Source organism: Electrophorus electricus, chromosome 6, assembly GCF_041902795.1.
Source record: "Electrophorus electricus isolate QZ-2024a chromosome 6, ASM4190279v1, whole genome shotgun sequence".
Lineage (NCBI taxonomy): Eukaryota > Metazoa > Chordata > Actinopteri > Gymnotiformes > Gymnotidae > Electrophorus > Electrophorus electricus.
In genome coordinates this window covers 37,155,216-37,175,683 of record NC_137502.1, presented here as the reverse complement: position 1 = coordinate 37,175,683, position 20,468 = coordinate 37,155,216, and the positions used below count along the sequence as shown (strand labels likewise).

At 41.9% G+C, this 20,468-nt stretch overlaps 1 protein-coding gene across 2 annotated transcripts; it reads right to left on the bottom strand.

The window, feature by feature from the left end:
* Window positions 1-7,369: 7,369 nt before the first annotated feature.
* Window positions 7,370-19,650, bottom strand: LOC113590659 (tripartite motif-containing protein 16-like). Of its 2 annotated transcripts, XM_081716770.1 has the most exons (7): window positions 18,567-19,650; window positions 15,715-16,170; window positions 13,122-13,217; window positions 12,677-12,910; window positions 12,316-12,475; window positions 10,669-10,725; window positions 7,370-9,170 (listed from the first exon to the last, which is right to left on the bottom strand). In XM_081716770.1, the coding sequence occupies exons 2-7, from the start codon at window positions 16,090-16,092 to the stop codon at window positions 8,644-8,646; spliced, it is 1,452 nt and encodes a 483-aa protein (XP_081572896.1). In that variant the 5' UTR covers window positions 16,093-16,170; window positions 18,567-19,650; the 3' UTR covers window positions 7,370-8,643. The 2 variants fall into 2 exon arrangements, with proteins under 2 accessions (XP_081572896.1, XP_035381549.2); XM_035525656.2 differs by lacking the exon at window positions 18,567-19,650 and having other exon boundaries at window positions 15,715-16,182.
* Window positions 19,651-20,468: the final 818 nt, after the last annotated feature.

The following is a 20,468-nucleotide window of genomic DNA, read 5'->3' as shown; positions in this document are numbered from 1 at the left end:
TATTTTAATTCTGTCTTAACTATATCTTAACTATATATTAACCATATCTTAACCATATCTTAACTACATCTTAACTCTATCTTAACTATATCTTAACTACATCTCAACTATATCTTAATTATATTTTAACTACATCTCAGCTATATCTTAACCATATCTTAACTCTATCTTAATTATATTTTAACTACATCTCATCTATATCCTAACGCCCGCAGACAGGAGCGTTCACCGTTTCCCTGGCAACCTAATTACGTCCTTGTTTTCCCACTTGTATGTTTCTATGCGTTCCTGTCTCCACCCTTTTCGCTCCAGCTGATCCTTGTTTAGCCTTCATTAGTGTGTCTTCTTAAACCCTGTCTCTTCGTGTTACCGCTCGTCGCATTCCTATGCTCTTTTTCGCTGAGCTCCAGGTCACGTCTACGCTATTTTCTGTCTCTGACTCGCTCGTTTCTGCTTTCGTTGTACTTGTTCTCTCCGTCCTTAGTTAAGTAACTCTCTCTGTTTTCCCTCGTCCTTCTGTTTAGTTATGTCTCTTGTTTAGTTTCGACGCGCTTTCTATCTGCCCTCTGTCCTTCCAGTTCATGTTCGTCTAGTTTATTCTGCTCTCCTGTGCACTGTGTTTTCTCGGTGCGTTAGTTTACTTTGCGTTCATGATCGCCAGTTTTTGTCTTAATTTTATACTAAGTCGTTTCGCGTATGTCTTCCCTTAATATTTAGTTCTTTGTCTAATGCTTATCCTTGCCCTGATTAGTCTGTTATCATTTTGTTCTTGGGTTTTATTCATTTTGTTTTCCTAGTGTATCCATTATTAAACTCGCCATTCGCTGCAAGTGTCTTGTCTATCGCTTTTGCTATGGCATCCCCTACATCGAGTTCAGCCTGGTCTCACGCCCTCGACCTTCCCCGCGTTACAGAATGACCAACCAACTAAGAACACAGCGAGTACTCGCCTCTCCGGTAAGTGGTTGCCTTGCTGTGAACAATCCTCTCAGCAAGACCAAACCGGGCAGATTAACTCCCCTGGCACTGTGGGGATAAAGAATTCTTGATGCAAGTCTAAGAATAACAAGGTAGTCAAGACTTGTAGTAAGTGCCCACACTCTATGCAGCATGAGGCTACTGTCAGGGAGGTGCAACTCGTAGAGCAGGACCAAGAGGGACGTCTCCAGCATTAAGGGGCCGTAGGGGCAATGGATCCTGGGGCATTTTACTCAGACTTATTAGACTGCATTAAGACTGGCAAGCCCTGGTCTCTCCCCTCCTCTATATGCCCTGGGTGAGTTCAATGAGAGGTTCCATGGAGGAGTTTATACTACAGAGCCAGCTGTACTTTTGGTACCACATCTGTCCCGACCCCTGTTTCTTGTATCGGGTCTGTTCCTGTAGCTGTGCTCCCGAACTGCTGCTGACTGGGGTAGCACCGCCTCCAGACCTCTCAGTCCCGCAGCTGAACGCCACTGCTGTGCTCCCAGACGTGTCGGTGACTTCCTTCCGGATGCGCAGCAGGATGCTGCAGTTGCACCCCCGGACCTGCCACAGAATGCCGCAGTAGCATCTCTGGGCCAGCCAGGTCCAGCTTCTGGTGCTAAGGTCACCTCATGGCTTGTTCCTCTTCCTGGAGTGGAAGTAGCCAGGCCTGTTCTTGTGCCTCTCGCCTGGCCTGTTCCAGTGCCTCGTGTTGGGCCTATCCCTGTGGTTATTCCTTAAGACTCTCCTGTGCCCAAGAAGGCTGCTACAGGTGTGTTCCCTGAGACACTTGGGACTCCTTTGGTCACACCTTGCAGTTGGCCAGTGACTCCTATGACCTCTCTGTCTGGGAGCAGAGGAGTCACGAGAGACTGCTGTGCCAGCCCCCAGTTCTGCCCCAATGTCCATCAGTGTCCTCAGCTCCTGTTTTGCCTGCTCCTTTTCCTGCTTTTGTCCTTTACCTGTCCAGGTTTCTGCACCTGTATCTGTGAACTCCATACAACCTGTTACCCTGCCTGTCCCTGTAACCATGCCTGTTTTATATTGTTCCTGTGCCTGTATCACTTGTCATTAAGAATGTCCTGTCTCTGCATCTTTTCCTGTCCCCTTTCCTGCATCTATGCCAGAGTCCAGTGCTACTCCATCTTTCCTCTCGTCTCTGTGCCAGTCTCCTGTCCCAACCATGTTTCCAATTCCACTCCTTTTCCCTGTCATGCTTTAGTCCCTGTCAGTGACCTGGTCCTTTGTCTTGGACTTGCTCTCAGACCAACTTCTCTGTCTGCTCCTGTTGCCCCTGTTTGTCTGCTCTTGAGTCTCTTGTTCCTTTCTCATCTGGGTCCTGTCCCTGCTCTCGTGTTAAAGGGGGGGGAGGTACTGTCACTCACAGACAGGAGCGTTCACCATTTCCCTGGCAACCTAAGTACTTCCTTGTTTTCCCACTCGTATGGTTCTATTTCCTGTCTCCTCCCCTTTTGCTCCAGCTGATCCTTGTTTATCCTTCATTAGTGTCTACTTAAACCCAGTCTCTTTGGCTTCTGGTTGTTGGTCATTTTTCTGTTTATCCTGTTCTCTCATTGCATTCCTATGCTCTTTTCCATTACACTCCATGTTACATTACTGTCTGTCTACGTTCACGTCTACACTATTTTCTGACTCTGCCTGGCTTGTTTCTGGTTTCGTTGTACTTGTTCTTTCCGTCGTTAGTTAAGTAACTCTGTTTGCCCCTGCCATTCTCCTGTTTAGTTGTCTCTCTTGTTTAGTTCTGACACGCTTTCTATCTGCCCTCTCCTCTTACAACTCTTAACTGTGGTTATGGTTAATCCCATGTGTAATAGCAGACAATGATGCAGCTAATGTTCAGTCTGGATCTGTGTTGCGGCTCCTCTACCAGTCGAGCTTGCTCATGTAAGTTGCTCAATTAGATCACAGGGCAGAGACCCAGCTTCCTGCTTCTCTGGACCCCCTGCAGTTCATGTGCTGCTCCAACTGCTCTACAGATGATGCTCTCTACCACACTTCATCTGGCATTCACACATCTGGATAAAAAGGGCACCTACATAAGAATGCTGTTCATAGACTTCAGTTCAGCATTCAACACCATTGTTCCTTGCAAGTTGAGCTAACTGGGCTTGAACACCTCCCTCTGCAACTGGATTCTGGATTTCTTGATTGGTAGATCTGTCAGTCTGGATCTGGAGCAGCACTTCCAGCACCACCACACTGAGTACTGGTGCTCCCCAGGGCAGCATACTCAGTCTTCTGCTGTTCACACTGCTGACTCATGACTGTGCAGCAATGCACAGGTTGAATCACATCAAGTGACACGACTATGGTGGGTCTCAACAAAGACAACGAGTCAGCATAGAGAGGAGGTGCAAGAACTGGTGAGCTGGTGTAAGGTCAACAACCTGTATCTGAATGTTGACAAAACAAAAGCGATGGTGGTTGACTTCAGGAGAGCAAGGTGAGATCAGTCCCTGCTTGCCATCAATGGCTCCTCAGTGGAGATCATCAAGAACATCAAGTTCCTTGGTGTTCACTTAGCAGAGAACCTCACCTGGACCCTGAACACTAGTTCCATCACCAAGAGAGCCCAGCATTGTCTTTACTTCCTTCAGAAGCTGAGGAAAGCCCATCTCCCATCACCCATCCTCACTACCTTCTACAGGGGTACTGTAGAGAGCATCCTGAGCAGCTGCATCATTACCTGGTTTGGGAACTGCACCGCCTTTGACCGCAAGACCCTCCAGAGAATAGTGAGAACAGTTGAGATCATTGGGGTCTCTCTTCCCTCCATCACAAACATCTACACAGCACGCTGCATTCGGAAAGCCACCAACATTGTGAAAGACCCTACACACCCCTCACACGAACTGTTCACCCTTTTGCCATCTGGAAGAAGGTACCGCAGCAGTCCCTCACCTCCAGACTGTGCAGCAGCTTCTTCCCAGAAGCCATTAGACTCATGAACTCTAACTCCAATCCCAATTCAGATTGCAAAAATGGGCACTCTATACACACTCACTCACTCGCACATTGTTTTGTATCGGACTAGTACTGAAGTCAAACCTCACACAAACTATGCACTCCTGTTGCAGTCTTGCATGTTCTACTTGCTGCTAGAGTACTGTACTAAACAAGCACTGTACTCTGAACTGTTCTGGCTGCTATCGCTGACTATGTTCAGTATAGCATGTCACCAACTCCTATGCACAACTCACTTTACATATTCCCAGTACTGTGTACTGGACTAAATAATTGCACTGTCTACTCACTTTGTATTTGTCCTGTCCTGTATTTATTATTGTTTATTTAATGTTTGACATTTTACACTATATTGGATTGTTTGCACTGTCGTTTTGTTGCACCATGGTCCTGGAAGAACACTCATTTTTGTTGTGTACTTGTATATAGCTGAAATGACAGCCTCTTTGAGCTTGACTGACTTTTGTTACAAAAAGTTCAGTCAGGATCAAGTATCCTCCATTGTGGAATTATTTCTGAATCCCATGAAGTACTACAGCACTCAGTGATGTTGAGATCTGTTTTTCTGAATGGTTCACATATCAAGTGTCCTCTGCAGTGCACAAGCACCTAAGGAACAAGGACTGTGAAACAGCCTGGTAAATGCACACAGAGAATGGACAGGTAGGACCAGTGCCTGTATGTCTGCATGTGGTCTGCTGTACATGCTAGTGGAAGACATTGAAGGCACTGAGTGACTGGGTGTCTCTTCTGTAAGGGTGTGGTGCAGGACTGGATTGTCTTGGCTTCTCCTTCTACCCCTGAGAAGCTGCTGTATCCAGCTCTTGCTGTGACATCACCAAACCTTATCCCTGCATACTGTATGGCTTCGCTTCAGTTTAACATCAACTGTCATGGGTCTGGAGTAGGTGTATGCACACCTTCTACAAGACAAAATCAAGTACAGAAATGCATTAGAAATGCATTTTAATGCAACTTGAAAAGAACAAAGTTAATAAATAAAACTGGCATTCTGAGCTACAGTGATTTGTTAGAGCATATACAATGTAAATCAGTAGCTTTTGTTGAGGTCTCTTCTTGAGTCTTCTTTTCCAGTATCAGTACTGGGCTGAATACAGAGGTATGTCCCAGGCCAGAGCCCCTGCCCTCTGTGTGTGTGTTTAACGCCTGCAGCAGGTAGAAACTCCAGCCTGTCCATTAGACCAGCAAGGACCTGGCTGAGCACTGGTCCTGTCCATTAGACCAGCGAGGTAATGTGTAATATTTGGCATTTATTACATGGGATGTGTGTGTTTGATTAGCTGTGAATGACACTACTAAGGCTGATCCAAGGTCTGCAGTCTCAGGTGAGCAGCCTGTGTGTGATTGAACACCTGTAATGTGATTTACCAGTCCCCCATCAGCACTGGAGCAGTAACGTAAAGACTGTAGTAGAATAAGGGGGACTCTCTCTTATGGGGTCTTATGATGGTGTATATACCAGATCAGCTCAGTCCTTCGTTTGCATTTCTCATCTTGGCTGGAGTAGTTACAGCTGCTGAGGTTTTAGGTGGGACCTGATTTTACCACAACCATGTCTGACCTGTAATGATGTTCGACAGGTAGGAACCTCAGATGTGCATTCATAACTGTAGAAGAGTTTGTCTGCCTCCAATCATCAAAAATAAGTGTACCTAATCTAAACTGCTGGAGTAAATGGGAGAGAGCAGTTGTGCCTTTTACTCCAGTGCTGGTGTGTGGAGCTTGTGGTGGGGCTAGGAGTGGAGATGGGGGCAGGTGGAACCAGAGGGAGGAGCTGGGTGGAATTAGGAGGAGGTGGAACTTCAGTTGAGATGCGCTTCTGTTTGTAAACACCAATCACACCTTGTCTAACAGTTAATGATCTTAGTAAGGTATTGCACCAAGTGCCTAAATAAGCTCCAGCTAATTCAAAATGCAGCAGCCAGTTCTTACTAGAACTAAAATTTGATCACAGAACTCCTATCTTGGCTACTTTGTACCGACTGCCTGTGAAATTTTGTATTGATTATAAAATGTCTAATGACCTTCAAAGCACTGAATGGTCTTGCCCTACAGTACCTTTAGAGAACTTCTAGTGCATTACAATCCACCATGTCTGTTTAGCTCAAAAGATGCCGCTCTTTACTAGTACCAAGAATAAGAAAATCTACCGTAGGGGGTGCAGCCTTTTCCTATAAAGCTCCCACACTATGGAATAACCTTCTTGTAAATGTTCCAGACTCAGTCTCAATATTTATGGCTGTAAACCTCTGTACAGTCAGACATTTTATTAACCATTTCCCATCTTAGGTAAAGGTGTAGACTAGGGTGTCCATGGACATTGAGAGCTATGGTAAACTGGAAAGTTATGATGTCACTTGACCTCTCGTCACTCAGGTTTGTTGACTGAGAGCGATGGAGTGCTGATGTTCCAGTGTGCCCTCATGCCTGTGGTCCTCTGGCTATTTCCTTTTAGCTGTGCTGCTATAGACTTCAGCAGATCTGGGTATCATTGCACATTATAGTTCCCTAATTCACACACCCTCATACCTGAACATGCCTAATAATAATAATAATAATCTATTCTCTATTTCTGCCGAGGTACACCTGTCATGATACTTAGCTTCAACCAATCTCAGCTGCTGTGACTCCTCCCACCACCTTTTTAATGCCCCCATGCTGTGCCCCCCCCCCCCCCCCTTCTGTCACTCTGGCAGACGTTTTCATGCCAGATGGGGTTCGGACACGCCTGCATTCAGCAAACCCAGACTAGGATTCTAGAAACCTGGAATACACTTCCACATTTATTGTTTACATTGGTGCTATTATAGTGTCTCTTCTTGAGGAGGATGCCCCCTATCCCTTGAGTCTTGGTTCCTCTCAAGGTTTCTTCCTCATGCTTTTATGGAGTTTTTCCTTGCAACTGTCAGTTACCATGGAGACTACTTGATTATTCATTTTATTCTAATAGAGTAATGAATGCTAGTTACCATGGTGACTATTTAACTACTCTGACTGTGGGCAGAAGGTAGAGCTGTTCAACCACTGCTGTGACTCCTGTCCCGTAATAACCCAACAGAGCACTAACACAACCCACTACAGACTGGCTTCTACCTTCAGTAGCAGAAATATCAAAGTGGAAGAATGAATGCAAAATGAATTCTTAATAAACTGTTCATTCAGTAAGTCCCAGACCTGTTGAGAAGAGTCCATTATTTGACAGCACAGTAATAACACATTACTGTACATCATGACCAGAGGACAGCACAACCCTGTCAGTGAAAGCTGAATTCTTCAGGATAAAATCAGAAGAGTTTGAGTAGCCAACTGCAGTTCATCCCAGATACAGATGAGAAACTACAGGGTCTGTGTCTGGTTTCTAGGTTGTAGGAGGTAATGAGTCTTTGGAGAGGTGATGTGTAGATGAAGCAGAATCAGATGGAGTTTATTTCAGGAAAATACAAACATACTGTTCTCATTCTACATGTGATAAAGAAATCCACAATGGAAAATTCAAGACATTAGATCTTTATACACATAAGTAGCCAATTTGTTTAAAAGTAGGAACACAAAATTGAAAAAGTAAACTTTAATAAACCAGATTGGACAGGAAATAAATATTGATAAAACAACTGGTATTTCTTGCCATGATGTTCAGGAATAGATTACTGATAATTTCTTATTGTCAACACATTCAGTATGTTATGACTGAAAGTGTCAGGAAAGACTGACTCAGTTCTTGTGCAACTCTTTTATATACTTATATCACCTGACTAGTACTCGTTTTCTCTTACTTTTCTTTTTTTTCTGAGGTTGTCCAAACACTGAATGTCACTGACAATCTTCCTCTTACTCATAACTGAATGAAAGCCGACAAAAGCTGACTAATAAAAATCTGCTTTTACTTAATCAAACACTAATGCAATTTATCATAGGCAAATAGAACACACAGGATATTATACGAATATTCAATAAAGCTGCTACACTCTACATGTTTACATACATCCCTACAAAGTCTGACACATTAATGAGACTTCACATGGGATTTCTAACACATCACGAAATCTAAAAACATTAATGTTAGGTGAATGTGCTCATGACTGTTGGGTGCTGTATGAATGTGCCTAATTAACGTAACAGGTAACTTAGCTATGCTAGCTAAGGGAAGTAGTGATGGTTGTTGATTTAGCATTATAAAACTGGCCCATTTTCACCAAAAATGTATTTCCACTTCATACAATTACTGATGTGTTTTAGTAAAACATTTATTTCTACAATTATAGTATTGACGTTAACGTTACCTTTACCTTTTCCTGCTAGCTAGTCAGGTGAGCTGATACGGTGAGACAGTGTGACAATAATAATCCCATCAACAAGAGATGGGAACATTGACAGCTCCTGACGTTGGGCAAAGCTAGTGAGTGCAATAAATGTATTTTACCTCAGTATATTGCGGGGGGCAATTTGAGCATCTCTCAGTATTGGGGGTGGGGGGCAGGGGGGCGTGTTCCCCTAATATGTACTGTGACTACAGTCTTGTCTAAACCCAGACCAGAAGGGCTATTGAACAATATGAACCATTTTAGGATCTGAGAAACATCAAAGAATGATCACAACAACAATGTGGGATTGTGTATTAATTGTTCATCTCCCCATTATTAACCACAATATACCACATTAGTAATACAAACATTATTTGGGATCACATAACCTCACAGTTGAACCTGAAGCAAGCCAGAAGCCAGCATAGAGGGGCTGAGTGAATGTGGTGTGGACTGTGTGTAGGAGGGTCACTGTGTCAGAGACTCTGTAGAAGGACAGGATTCCTGCACTGTGATCCACATACACTCCTATTCTGGTGGGTGGTGGGTCTCGGATCTTAATCTGAAAATTATTGTGGCAGAAAGAGAGGGTGGAAGAACACACGAGACTCCAGGACTGAGAGTTGAATCCAAACCCACAATCATTACCCTGTCCTTTCCTGCTGATATCTTTATATGAGACTGATATGAACACCCATTCCCCACTGATCCGCTCAACCTCCCAGTAACAGCATCCACACACACTCTCCTTACTCAACACCTGAGCCCAGTAGTCAAATCTCTCTGGATGATCAGAGTATGGCTGGACTTCCCTACTCCATGTCACCAATTGGTTCATCTCAGACAGACTGAGGGAATGATGAGCTGTGTTGGGATCCAGAGTCAGCTGACAGAAATCTGAAACAAAGAGCACATTATATTATAGTTATATTAAATATGGAAGGGGGATCAGATTAACTCATCAGAGAGAGGGCAATGAGATTAACTCAGGAATAAGACAAATGCTGGTACTTGAAGTTTGATAATGAAGAGGGGCAATCCAAAGATAGTGCTCAAACACAGGCAAGGGTGTAATCCTGGTAACAGATTAAGAGCAAACAGATCCAACAGGGTGTTGGGAAGAGCAAATCCAAAATTTAGGCAGAAGAGTCCCAAGAACCAGAATAGCAACCAAGATTAATACAAACAATCAGTAAAGTAAGACAAGCAGACAAGAATTCACAATGATAGACTGAATATGATTATATAGGGAAACACCAGAGGAGTAACTAGACACAAGTGAGATTAATATTTAGGTTATCTGGAATGAACTAGGGACTTGTGGGTAGTGTAGTGTGCTTTGTAAGGAATATGGCTGGAAGGCGTGACAGAGGTGCAACATTTAATACTGTCTCTATAGAAGATCAACAAGCTGGAATTACAGCCCACAGCTACAGTTAAATTACACTGCACAAACAAATTAAGGGAACACTTAAATCACACAACATATTGATGAATGAAACGTTCAAGTTGCAAAGCTTTACTGATATAAAATACGTTGTTCATAACAAAATAATGTAACAAAATGACAGTAGAAACTAAACATCAACCTACTGAGGGCTGGATTCTAAATCAAAGTAAAAGACTGAAATCTCAGGTTGATTGTGTGTAGCCCCCACGTGCCTGTATGCACCCCTGACAGCATCTGAACATGCTCCTGATGAGCAGATGGGTGGTGTCCTGGGGCAGCTCCTCCCACCCCTGGATCAGAGCATCAGTCACCTCCTGGACAGTCTGTGGTGCTACTTGGCGGAGCCAAATGTACTGATACATAACATCCCACAGGTTCTCAGTTGGATTCAGGTCTGGGGAACGTGAGGGTCAGTAGATTATGCAATAACAGATTTATCTCCTTTTTCTCTCAGTGCATTCACTGTAAAGCCACTAACCCCTCTGTCTGATCACAGCCAAATCACTGTGTTCATTACAAGAAAAGAGATTAACAGTACTGCATCCACACAGCCCAGTAAGATGTTTAATATCAGGAGACCATACAGATGGGCCCAAAACAGCACTGAAGAGTTCCAGAAAGCAATGAGTACTGATGAAATTCTAATGACACAAACGTAACACAGACTATACACATGTACGGCAGACTACACAAACGTATCATAGTGACAAGAAATGTAAATGTAGGCTTAGGACATTGACACAGTGTTGTGTGGGACAGTGAGAAACAGTGGTGTGAGTATTTGTGTCTGTGTTTGGGAATGTGTGTGTTTGTGAGTGTGTGTAAAAATATGGTGTTACTGTTATTTATATGAGTCAACATAATTTTAGGTGTGTGTGTGTGTGTGTGTAAAGAAATACAGTGAAGCAAAAACAAGAGATATGTGTGTGTGTTTGTGTGTCTTACATTTCAGGAAATCTTCTCTGGTCTTTGGCACTGAAGATAAAATCTGAACTGCTGCAGCTGTGGAGGAACAGAATCAAAATGATCCAACAGAATGAATGAATGAGACCCAAATGATCCATCCAGAAATACAGAAAATGATCAGAATAAATGTGGGATTATATGTGGATTATGTGTTTATGAAGAAAACATTCTCTAATCTTTCTGTTAATTATGGACTTTGGGGAAGATCAGTAAATATCATCAGGAAGATTCTCATTCTCTCTCTCTCTCTCTCTCTCACTCACTCTGTCTCTCTCTCTCTCTCTCTCTCTCTCTCTCACTCACTTTTCTTACACTTTTTTGTTGTTCAGTCTCTTGCATACATGCTGTGTATGTTTGTAAACTAAATGTGTGTCACCTCTGGGTTTTGGTACAACAAATAAAATGTTAAAAATATACACAAAAGAAAATAAGATTTCATTTACACATAATTCCAAGAAAATGCAAGAATATATTTTCTTCTATATTGGCTCTCAAATGTAGCATCCTGATAAATATAAAAGGTAACACTTTCAAATACAGTTCCCTAGTAACCATAGTAACTATGCAAGGACAAACCATGAGTGAATAAAATAACAACATAAACAAATACAATAACTACTGGATACTGATATTGTGTAATGGGGCAATGGTTGGGGCAGTTGCCAATTCCACTTGCCAATCAGATGCCCTGTTCAGATATTACTGACTTTAGGACATGGAATGTGATTAGCTCTTGTGTGCGCTAATCATCTGGGGGCAGTGTTGGGGCAGTTTCTGGCTTGGAGATTTCCACCTTGTAATAAACCATGAATGGGCAAACAGAATGTGATCTCTCCATTCTACACAACGCAGTTACAGCTGCACATTACTAATATGCTTCAATAGTCATTATTTGTTGCTTTAGTAGAGATGTAACAATTTTATATAGTAGCAGTCCGGAACGCACTACCATATTAAGAATCACTGTGCAAATCATCAAATGAACTAGCACTTTGACAGCCCCTACTGGCTATTAGAATCAATTGTTCCAAGTATTTCTTTCTCATGTTTGATCACTAGTGAATCATAGTGAAATATTAGTGTCCATAAGGCACTTTACTCATTCATTCATGTCCTTCCATAGTTGCTAAGATACTACGGAACCGTATTGTAAAGTGTGTTGAGGCCTCTACCTGATATACTGATCTTGTCTTTAGCCTGAATACTGAAAAAAGATTGAGCACCAAAGAGCCTCTTTCTCCCCCAACAACTCTCATAACTGAATGTCTGTCTGTTTTTGTCTTTCAGTCTTTAATTATCTATCTCATCTTTCTCAAATCTAACTCAATCTGCCATTCTCTCTCTCTCTCTCTCACTCTGTGTGTGTGTGTGTGTGTGTGTGTTGTGTTTGCTTGACAAGAAATATTTGAAGATATTTAAAGGTTTCTAAACACCAATACATGAAAGTCCAAACACAAAACTGCATGAATGACATTTACCAGTAGAGGGCAGCAGTAATGGTTCAATCCCAAAGGTACATTAAATCCCTTCTATGTAGTTTAGGTAATCTTATAGCTTTCTTTACCCTGTCACTGAGTAAGTAGAGATTTCCATCATTATGTTTCACAGCAGGATGGCTCCTCTTACCTTGTGGAGGGATTTTGTTGAATTCCACCCTCCAGAATTCCTCTAGTCGCTCTTTCAGATCAGAGAGAGATTTGTTCACTTCATCAAATGAGAGTTGTTGATAGACATAGATGCTGTGTGAGTGTTCAGATTCAGAAGAGACATGGAGAGACTGGAAACTCTACAAAGAGAAGAAAACATAATGGAGAAGGATAAAGGTGTACAAGAGTAATGAATGATTTCTCACTAAATTAGACCAAACACACATTTGTTATTAGACAGACAGTTACATTTATTGTGGTCCTCATGAGCTTTTGTGAAGAGTCATTATAGAAACTTGAGGAGGAGTAGGTTCCTCTGTAGCTGAGACAGAGTTTGTTACCTGGAGGAACTGGATGTGATCCTCTGTGTGGGAGAGCTGCTCCAGCTCAGTGTCTCTCCTCTTAAGATCAGCAATCTCCTTCTTCAGTTGATCCAAGAGTCCTTCAGCTCGACTCAGTTCAGCCTTCTCCTGATCTCTGATCAGATCTCTCACCTCACAGCGCTTTTTCTCAATGGAGCAGTTCAGCTCATTAAAGATCCTCTCACTGTCCTCCACTGCTGCCTGTGCAGAGTGCTGTTAGGAGACACACAGACAAGATGGAGGTCCATTTAAAGCTGAAGTATCATCTACTCTCTCACTGTGACCCTGGATGACTTATAGTGCTCATCGTGGTTGTGTAGGATCCCAAAGTGTATCAACACTGGTCTCCTCACTGGCTGACTGGAGGAGAGGCTTGACTGAGCTCTGAAATAGCTGCTCCAATAGCTCTCTGCTCAGTATTCACCTTAAGAGTGTCCACAGCCTGCTTCAGCTCCTGGACCTTCTTCTCTTTCTCCTGGATTTCCTGCTGCCATTTCCTCTGCTCCTCCTTCAGACCACTCTGTGGGCAAATACATTATATTCATCTTTTTATGTGATATAAGCTTTATAACTTGCAAAAAAATCTAAATATTCCATATAATTTCCACAAAATCTTAGACATATTTTATAAAACTGCTTAATTTTCTCAAAGCTCTAAGGACAAAATAGAAAAAAGACCATTACTGAAACCAACAAGCAGATATATATCACAGCAACGGTGATACTTGAAATGATTGGCTGCAGGATGAACATCATCAAGGAGCAGAATCCTTCATGGAGAAGGAGGTTAGAGACCAAGATTAAGATCACATGGAGAGAAGTCAGCCAGCTAGCGGAAATACAGAAAGGAACCCATCTGAAGGTACCTGAGAAGTTCAATAAGATACCCAAGGCCATGGAGACTGACAAGGAAAATTGAGAGTTCTGGCTGCTCACCTGAAGAGATACACATATGAAGCAGAAGCCAGGAGAATAAAGTTTGTTCTTTCATGAGCTGTGCAAAGTGTACTCTCAGTGACAGGGTAAATAGCACGAGGACAGACCTGCCAAAGCTGGAGACTGAACAATACTGGAAAAGGAGACATCACACAACGCCCAGTGGTTAGAGAACCTGAGAGCTGACCACAGCAACCTCTCTGAACAGGATCCAGTAACCATCACAGTAGCAGACATCCAAGAAAGGGTCATAAGCAGAAATAACTGGAAAACTCCAGGCCTGACATGGTCCACATCTACTGGCTGAAGAAGCTGACTGCTCTCCATGAGAACCTGGCAGCACAAATGAACCAGCTGCTAATGGATGGAAACCACCCTGAATGGTTAACTGAAGGCTGGACAGTTCTGATTCTGAAGGACCCAGAGAAAGGGGCAATCCGATCCAACTACCAGCTGATAACCTGCATCATTGCGGCTAAGATAAGTAGGCACATGGCTCTATACATGAGTGGGGCCCAGAAAGGCATTGGCAAGAACACCAGAGGAGCCAAGGACCAGGTACTGGTGGAAAGAACAGTCACCTGAGACTATAAGACCAGACAGACCAACCTGTGCATGACCTGGATTGACTACAAGAAAACCTCTGATTCAATGTCCCACACATGAATCCTGGAATACTTGAGGCTCTATAACATCAACAGGACTCTTAGAGCCTTTAACAAGAACTCAATGGGCTGTGGAAGACAACCCTAGAGGCAGACTTCAAGCCAAGAACATGAGTCACCATCAAGTGCGGGATTTAAGGAGACGCTTTGTCCCCACTGCTGTTCTGAATCGGCTTGAATACCCTCAGTGAGATCATCAACAAGAGTGGCTACAGATGCCAGCTACTGAATGGAGCAACCATCAGCCACCTCCTGTACATGGATGACATCAAGCTGTATGTACATCGACTCACTAATCCATCTCACCAGGATATACAGCAATCACATCGGTAAGCATGGTTGTATGGTTACAAGCAGAGGGAAGGTGGCTAGAACAGCTCACACTACCAGAAAGTAACATATCAGGAGTACATCATGATAATGGCCCTAAGTGACAAAGTGAGTGAGTATCTCATACGGCAGAAATGAGGAGGAACAGGGGCCATCATGGGAGGAAAAACCCCTGCATGGTATGCAGATAGTGGAAGTGGTTAAGTACTGCCTATGGTTGTAAAAAGCCTGATTGAAAGACAGCACAGAGGCACTAATCATGGCGGCACAGGAACAAGCACTGAACACAAGATCAACAGAGACTGGGGTCTACCACGCCAGGCAGGATCCCAGATGCAGGCTGTGTAAAGACGCCCCTGAGACAATCCAGCACATAACAGTGAGACGCAAGATGCTAGTAGACAGGGCGCACATGGAACGCCATAACAAAGTGATTGGCATAGTGTACAGAAACATCTGAGTATGAGCTGGAATTCTAAGGTCTAAATGGAATATACCCCCAAAGGTGTTGAAGAATAACCATGCTAAGATAACAACATCAGGAAAAAGGAACACAAGAAGCTGAAGGAAGAGCTAGAAAAGATGTGTAGGCTGTAGGCAATTATAGTTCCTGTGGTAATTGGATCACTAGGGGCTGTAAACCCTCAAACTGGGAGAACAGCTCCAACAGATCCCAGGAACAACATCTGAGATCTCGGTCCAGAAGAGTACAGTCCTGGGAACAGCAAATATACTACGCAGGATTCTCAAGCTCACAGGCCTGTGATAGAGGACCACCAAAAAAAAGAAAAAGACCACCCAGAGTGCGAGTGGGGAATTTTTATATATATAGTGTCATGTGAGCACTTTCCTCATATGTAAAAGGCTGATAGATGGGTGTTGACTGGGCAGAAGTTCACTGACTGGTCTGACTTTTTTTTATTATCAACACCGACTGAGGACAAACATATTTAGCACTTTCCAAAAAATCTTTTCATTTTATATGCCATATGTCTTATGAAGTACTTAAAAAACTAATAACTAATGTAAGTGATTACAGATCAGACACACAGCATGAACTGAATGTAAAAGATTTCTCTTTCTCACCTGTTTCTCACTTCTTTCTGCTACAGCAGCAACTGTATCGTGGCCTCTATGTTCATGCATCTTACACATATAACAGATGTAGCTTTGGTCAGTATGACAGTAGATCTCGATTGCTTTGTCATGCTGAGAGCAGATCTTCTCTTGTAGGTGTGAGTAAGCGTTGACCAATTTGTGCTTTTTCAAGCCAGGAACTTCATAGTGACGTTTGAGATGAGTTTCACAGAAGGAGGCCTGACACATCAGACAGGACTTGATGGCTTTGAGTTTTCTCCCAGTGCAGAAATCACACTCCACATCTCCAGGTCCAGTGTAACAGTGAGCAGGAGAAGCAGCTTGGAGTTCTGTCTTCTTCAGTTTCTCCACCACTTCAGCCAGCATGTTGTTTCTGCGTAGAACAGGTCTTGGAGTGAAAGTCTCTCTGCACTGAGGGCAGCTGTAGATTCTCCTCTGATCATTCTGATCCCAGCAGTCATTAATAGACAAAGCAAGACAAGTTTATTTATGTAGCACTTTTCATACACAATGGCAATCCAAAGTGCTTCACATACGCTATACAAGATTAATAACATTTATTACATGTTATTAAAGTTTTATTATCACAATAATAAAGCTTATTGCTTTACACATTCTGGCAAGGACCTCCCCTAGGTGATAGAGCTGAGATTATTATTATTATTTACATAGCACCTTTCTCAGATTCAAAGACACTTTACAGACAGATATCAGCTTTTTACAGTCACTCACACACCAATGAGAAACAGCAGCCAGTTTGGCCAGTGTACCCTTTATCAGAAACCACAGGGGAGGAGGTTAAGACCTGGACAGAGAATCAACCATCACTAGACATACATTCACACATATTTACACCCAGGTAACATTCGAACAGGACAATTTAGAGTATCCAATCAACCTAACCTCCATGTTTGTAGATTATGGGAGGAAACCCATGCAGACATTTGGTGAACATGGAAACTCCACCCAGATACAGACTCAAACCCAAGCCCCTGGTACTGAGAAGGAAACATGTTAGCTACCATGCTACCAGATCTTAGAGCTAGCAGCTTAGAAAGGTCTTTGCCAAATAATAAACATAACATTTTACAAATACAATTTATTACAAAAAAACCAAACAAATTTAATATAAATAAATAAAACGAAATATTAAAGAGATAAAACCTGAATTAAAATAAAATAACAATAGTAATAAAAATAAAAAGTGCATAAAAAATCAAATTAAACATATAAAGAATAAATTAAGAATTAAAAGAAATAAATGCACAGTAGTGCTTAAAGTTTAAACGTGAAGTGCTACAAGATTTGAGGGAACAGTGAGCTGAAGGCCTGGCCAAATAAGCAAGTTCTTAGTTTTGGTTTAAAAACATCTAGTCTGGTTCTTCTAGCATAATAGCTAAACACTGCCTCTCCCTGACAGCTTTTACCTGAAGCAGGACTGACTAGTTCCTAATGATCTGAGAGTTTTGCCCAGCTCATAACCCTGTAGCAAATCAGCTTAATGCACAACACAGAACTGTGTCCACAGGGAGTAGCCACTGGATCCTTCAGTAGATCCAGACAGACAATACCAAGAATAATATCATCTGTTAAAGGAGAAGGGTCAACATTGTCACTACTGTCGTGAAGTTTTCCGGGTGGAGGAAGTGTTTTCCTAATAAAGGAAAAAGGACAACAGAGCGGTGCAGAAGCGGCTTGTTTTCTGCTCCACAAGAAACTAATCGAATATGTTCTTATTTCTTGGGTGGTTTTATTTATTTGATGCGTCAGGTGCAGGATTCGTTGTGGCGACCGAAATGTTTCCGTGTTGTCAGAGATGTAGATATTATTCGTTAGGATATTTTGGATCTAATTGCATTTCGTATTATCTAATGTTACACAAGTTAACGTGCTTACAAAGTCGTTCTAAAAATAGTAATTGGCACACCAACATGCCATCCTACTTTACACTCTTGTGGTTTAGTAGTGGTTCTTTATTAATGTATTAATCCCGACCTGGAAGCATAAAGAATGAGCTAAAGTGTGTTTCTGTAGCAGTTTCTCAGTTCCTACAGTTAGCAAAGACAGAAACAATCCGAGCTCAGGTAAACATTACCATTCGCTCGGTTATCTGTTTAGCTCTGATCACTACACGGATTATTGCACTCGGTAGAAGTTAAACGTGTCTTAGTGAAAGATATGACTGATCTCGCGGTTTATTATAAAGCAATAATAAACAAAAAGTAAAAGCAACTAATAAATTAAATTTGATGCCCTAATTCAGATACCCTAAAGATTTTAAGCCTATTATGATAATGTATATGGCATTACTGGGTGATATGAGAAGTGGTTAATGTGATCTACTAAAATACGATTAAAGTAAGATTTTACTGATGATTGTGATTATAGTTCTGAGATGTGTGGGCTATTGCAGTAGTGCCTGCCTTACCAAGCATGCTGAAACTCTGATTGGTAATATTTAAGGAAGATGTTGCATAAAGAGCTTGTATGTAAAGGACTTTATAAAATACACCCTTTCTAAGTGATTTGCATACATTTTTCTGACAGAGAATATGGACTCCTGGATATACCAGGAATCCAGGAGCTACAAAAAAGTCATTCTGGAAGACAAAGTTTACAGGAAAGGTCTTATATTTTTTCCTTAAGTACAACCTCTCAAATATTTACTTCTCTGTATTGTATATTAATATATCCTTGAATAAAGGTACATGTTATTCCTCATTATCTTCGTGTATGACACTAATCCTGCAGGTTATTTAGAAATGTCCTATACATGACGTCATAATGATGAGACCATTTGGAAAGTAGAAGTATGTTTAAAAATAACAAAGGAAACTTACCCGTCTATTTCATTTTTTCCACAGCAAACGTGCTGGGCCGTAAGACATTAACATTTCAGCTCGCCAAGTGCTCAGTAGCAGAAATGCTGGCGAGCGTCCTACTGCCGATTGTATTTGCGCAGATCTACACAGCATTTCCACCCAGCTGCTACATTGCCAAAGACTCATTGTGTATCTGACGCACACGCCCACGACTCGGTCTGCTCTCATTCTGCCCCGCCCACCTATAGTGACGTAGCAGCCAGCGCCAGCGCAGTAGGTGACTGTTAGACAAGGTGATGGTGAAGTTTGTTACACTGCAAGTATGCACTTTTGCTTCAGCATGCACCACAATACACTGCAGCGCCACTTTTTATTTTCGCCACAAGAGGGCGTACTGTAACAGTCCATAAAAAAGACCAACGGCTGCTTCTTTAATAAGATGAAGAAGGTGATTTTATGTTTGTTTTTATTTTATTCACTGACAAAATGAACGTCCTGAAAGTGATCACTGTTTGCAGCTGTGTCTCACATAAGGAATTCCATTGTTATTCATTTTAATATTTCGTGAAAAAAAATGTTTACAACATGTTTGATTTGGCACCAGATCAAATGTAATGAAATGTAATATCCTACATTATTTTGATGAAATAATTTAAAGTTTAACTGCTTATTAGAGCCTCATATCAACCAGCATATACATTTATATTTATAACAAGCTACAAATATAACCATACAAATATAACAAACAAATATAAAAGTTAATAAAGTATAGAAAAATAATAAATGGGTATAAGCCACAGTGTCCCCAGTTCGGAAGAGACACACTGGTTTGGACTTTTATTATGAAAATGATGCCATTGACTGCAATGAGCTAAGCCTTTGAGTCCTTACTGGGTATCAACTACAATCAGTTTGTTCTGCAAAAAAATGATTCCAACTAACACTATTAATAAAATAAATATAAATGTTTAAACATTTGCATTATTCTCTGTACTAGCTGAAGTATGAATTGAGGTTGAATTTGAACGCTCTATAGCTGTAATGCTGAGTTCTACATTTCCTTCATAGTTTTCTGTAATCAGTTGAGTTTCTCAAATTCCAGATGAATTTCCAGTATTTGATCTCAGCTCAGCCACAAACATTGTGGATTCTTTTCGCAGGTTATCAAAGTCCTCTGTCATGAGAAGCAAGTCAGTTTTTGTTTTCTGGCCATTTCAAAGTTGCCAACAGTGTCTGCATCACTTTTAATTGTCCATTATGCTCTGACAAAACATGCTGCTGCAGAGATTTATTGCCACACATCTTAGCCAAGAACAGTATATAATTTAACACTAAGGAATCGTCTCCGCATGGTTACTGATATTTGGTTGGTGACTTGATCTGATATTTTGCTCACTGTCTCCAGAGCTTAATCAACCTTATCCCAGGGTTTCTCTTCTCTTCACTTTCCTTGGAATTGTTTCATAATTCCACCAGCTGCAGCTACTGCTATAAGGAAAAGAACCATTTTTTCCCGATTTGTTGGAGTTCAGCTTTGTGTTTTAGGTAAAGTTTTACCAAAAGCATTTTGCTGTTCCTTATGAGTTGCCAAAGGTTTCTATGATAAAACACAGACATGCATGTATGGACAACCACCATTTACAGCTCAACTTTAAATTCAGCAGATAACTCAATAGTTACACAAACCTGTCATTATTACAGAAGTCTGGACGGCTTCCCCACAGGCTGTCCTCACTGTCCTTTCTACCTGTCATCACTGTCCTCATGCTGTCATTACTGTCCTCATCCTGTCATCACTGTCCTCATGCTGTCATCACTGTCCTCATGCTGTCATTACTGTCCTCATGCTGTCATTACTGTCCTCATGCTGTCATTACTGTCCTCACCCGTCATCACTGTCCTCACCCGTCATCACTGTCC

Bases quoted from the DNA above. Each gene is read 5' to 3' on its own strand.
- LOC113590659 (XM_081716770.1), bottom strand. From the start codon at position 16,092: ATGCTGGCTGAAGTGGTGGAGAAACTGAAGAAGACAGAACTCCAAGCT. The intron at 12,476-12,676 runs GTAACAAACTCT...TTCTCTTTGTAG, and splicing joins ATCACATCCAGTTCCTCCAG to AGTTTCCAGTCTCTCCATGT. The intron at 10,726-12,315 runs GTAAGAGGAGCC...GTTCCTCCACAG, and splicing joins CAACAAAATCCCTCCACAAG to CTGCAGCAGTTCAGATTTTA.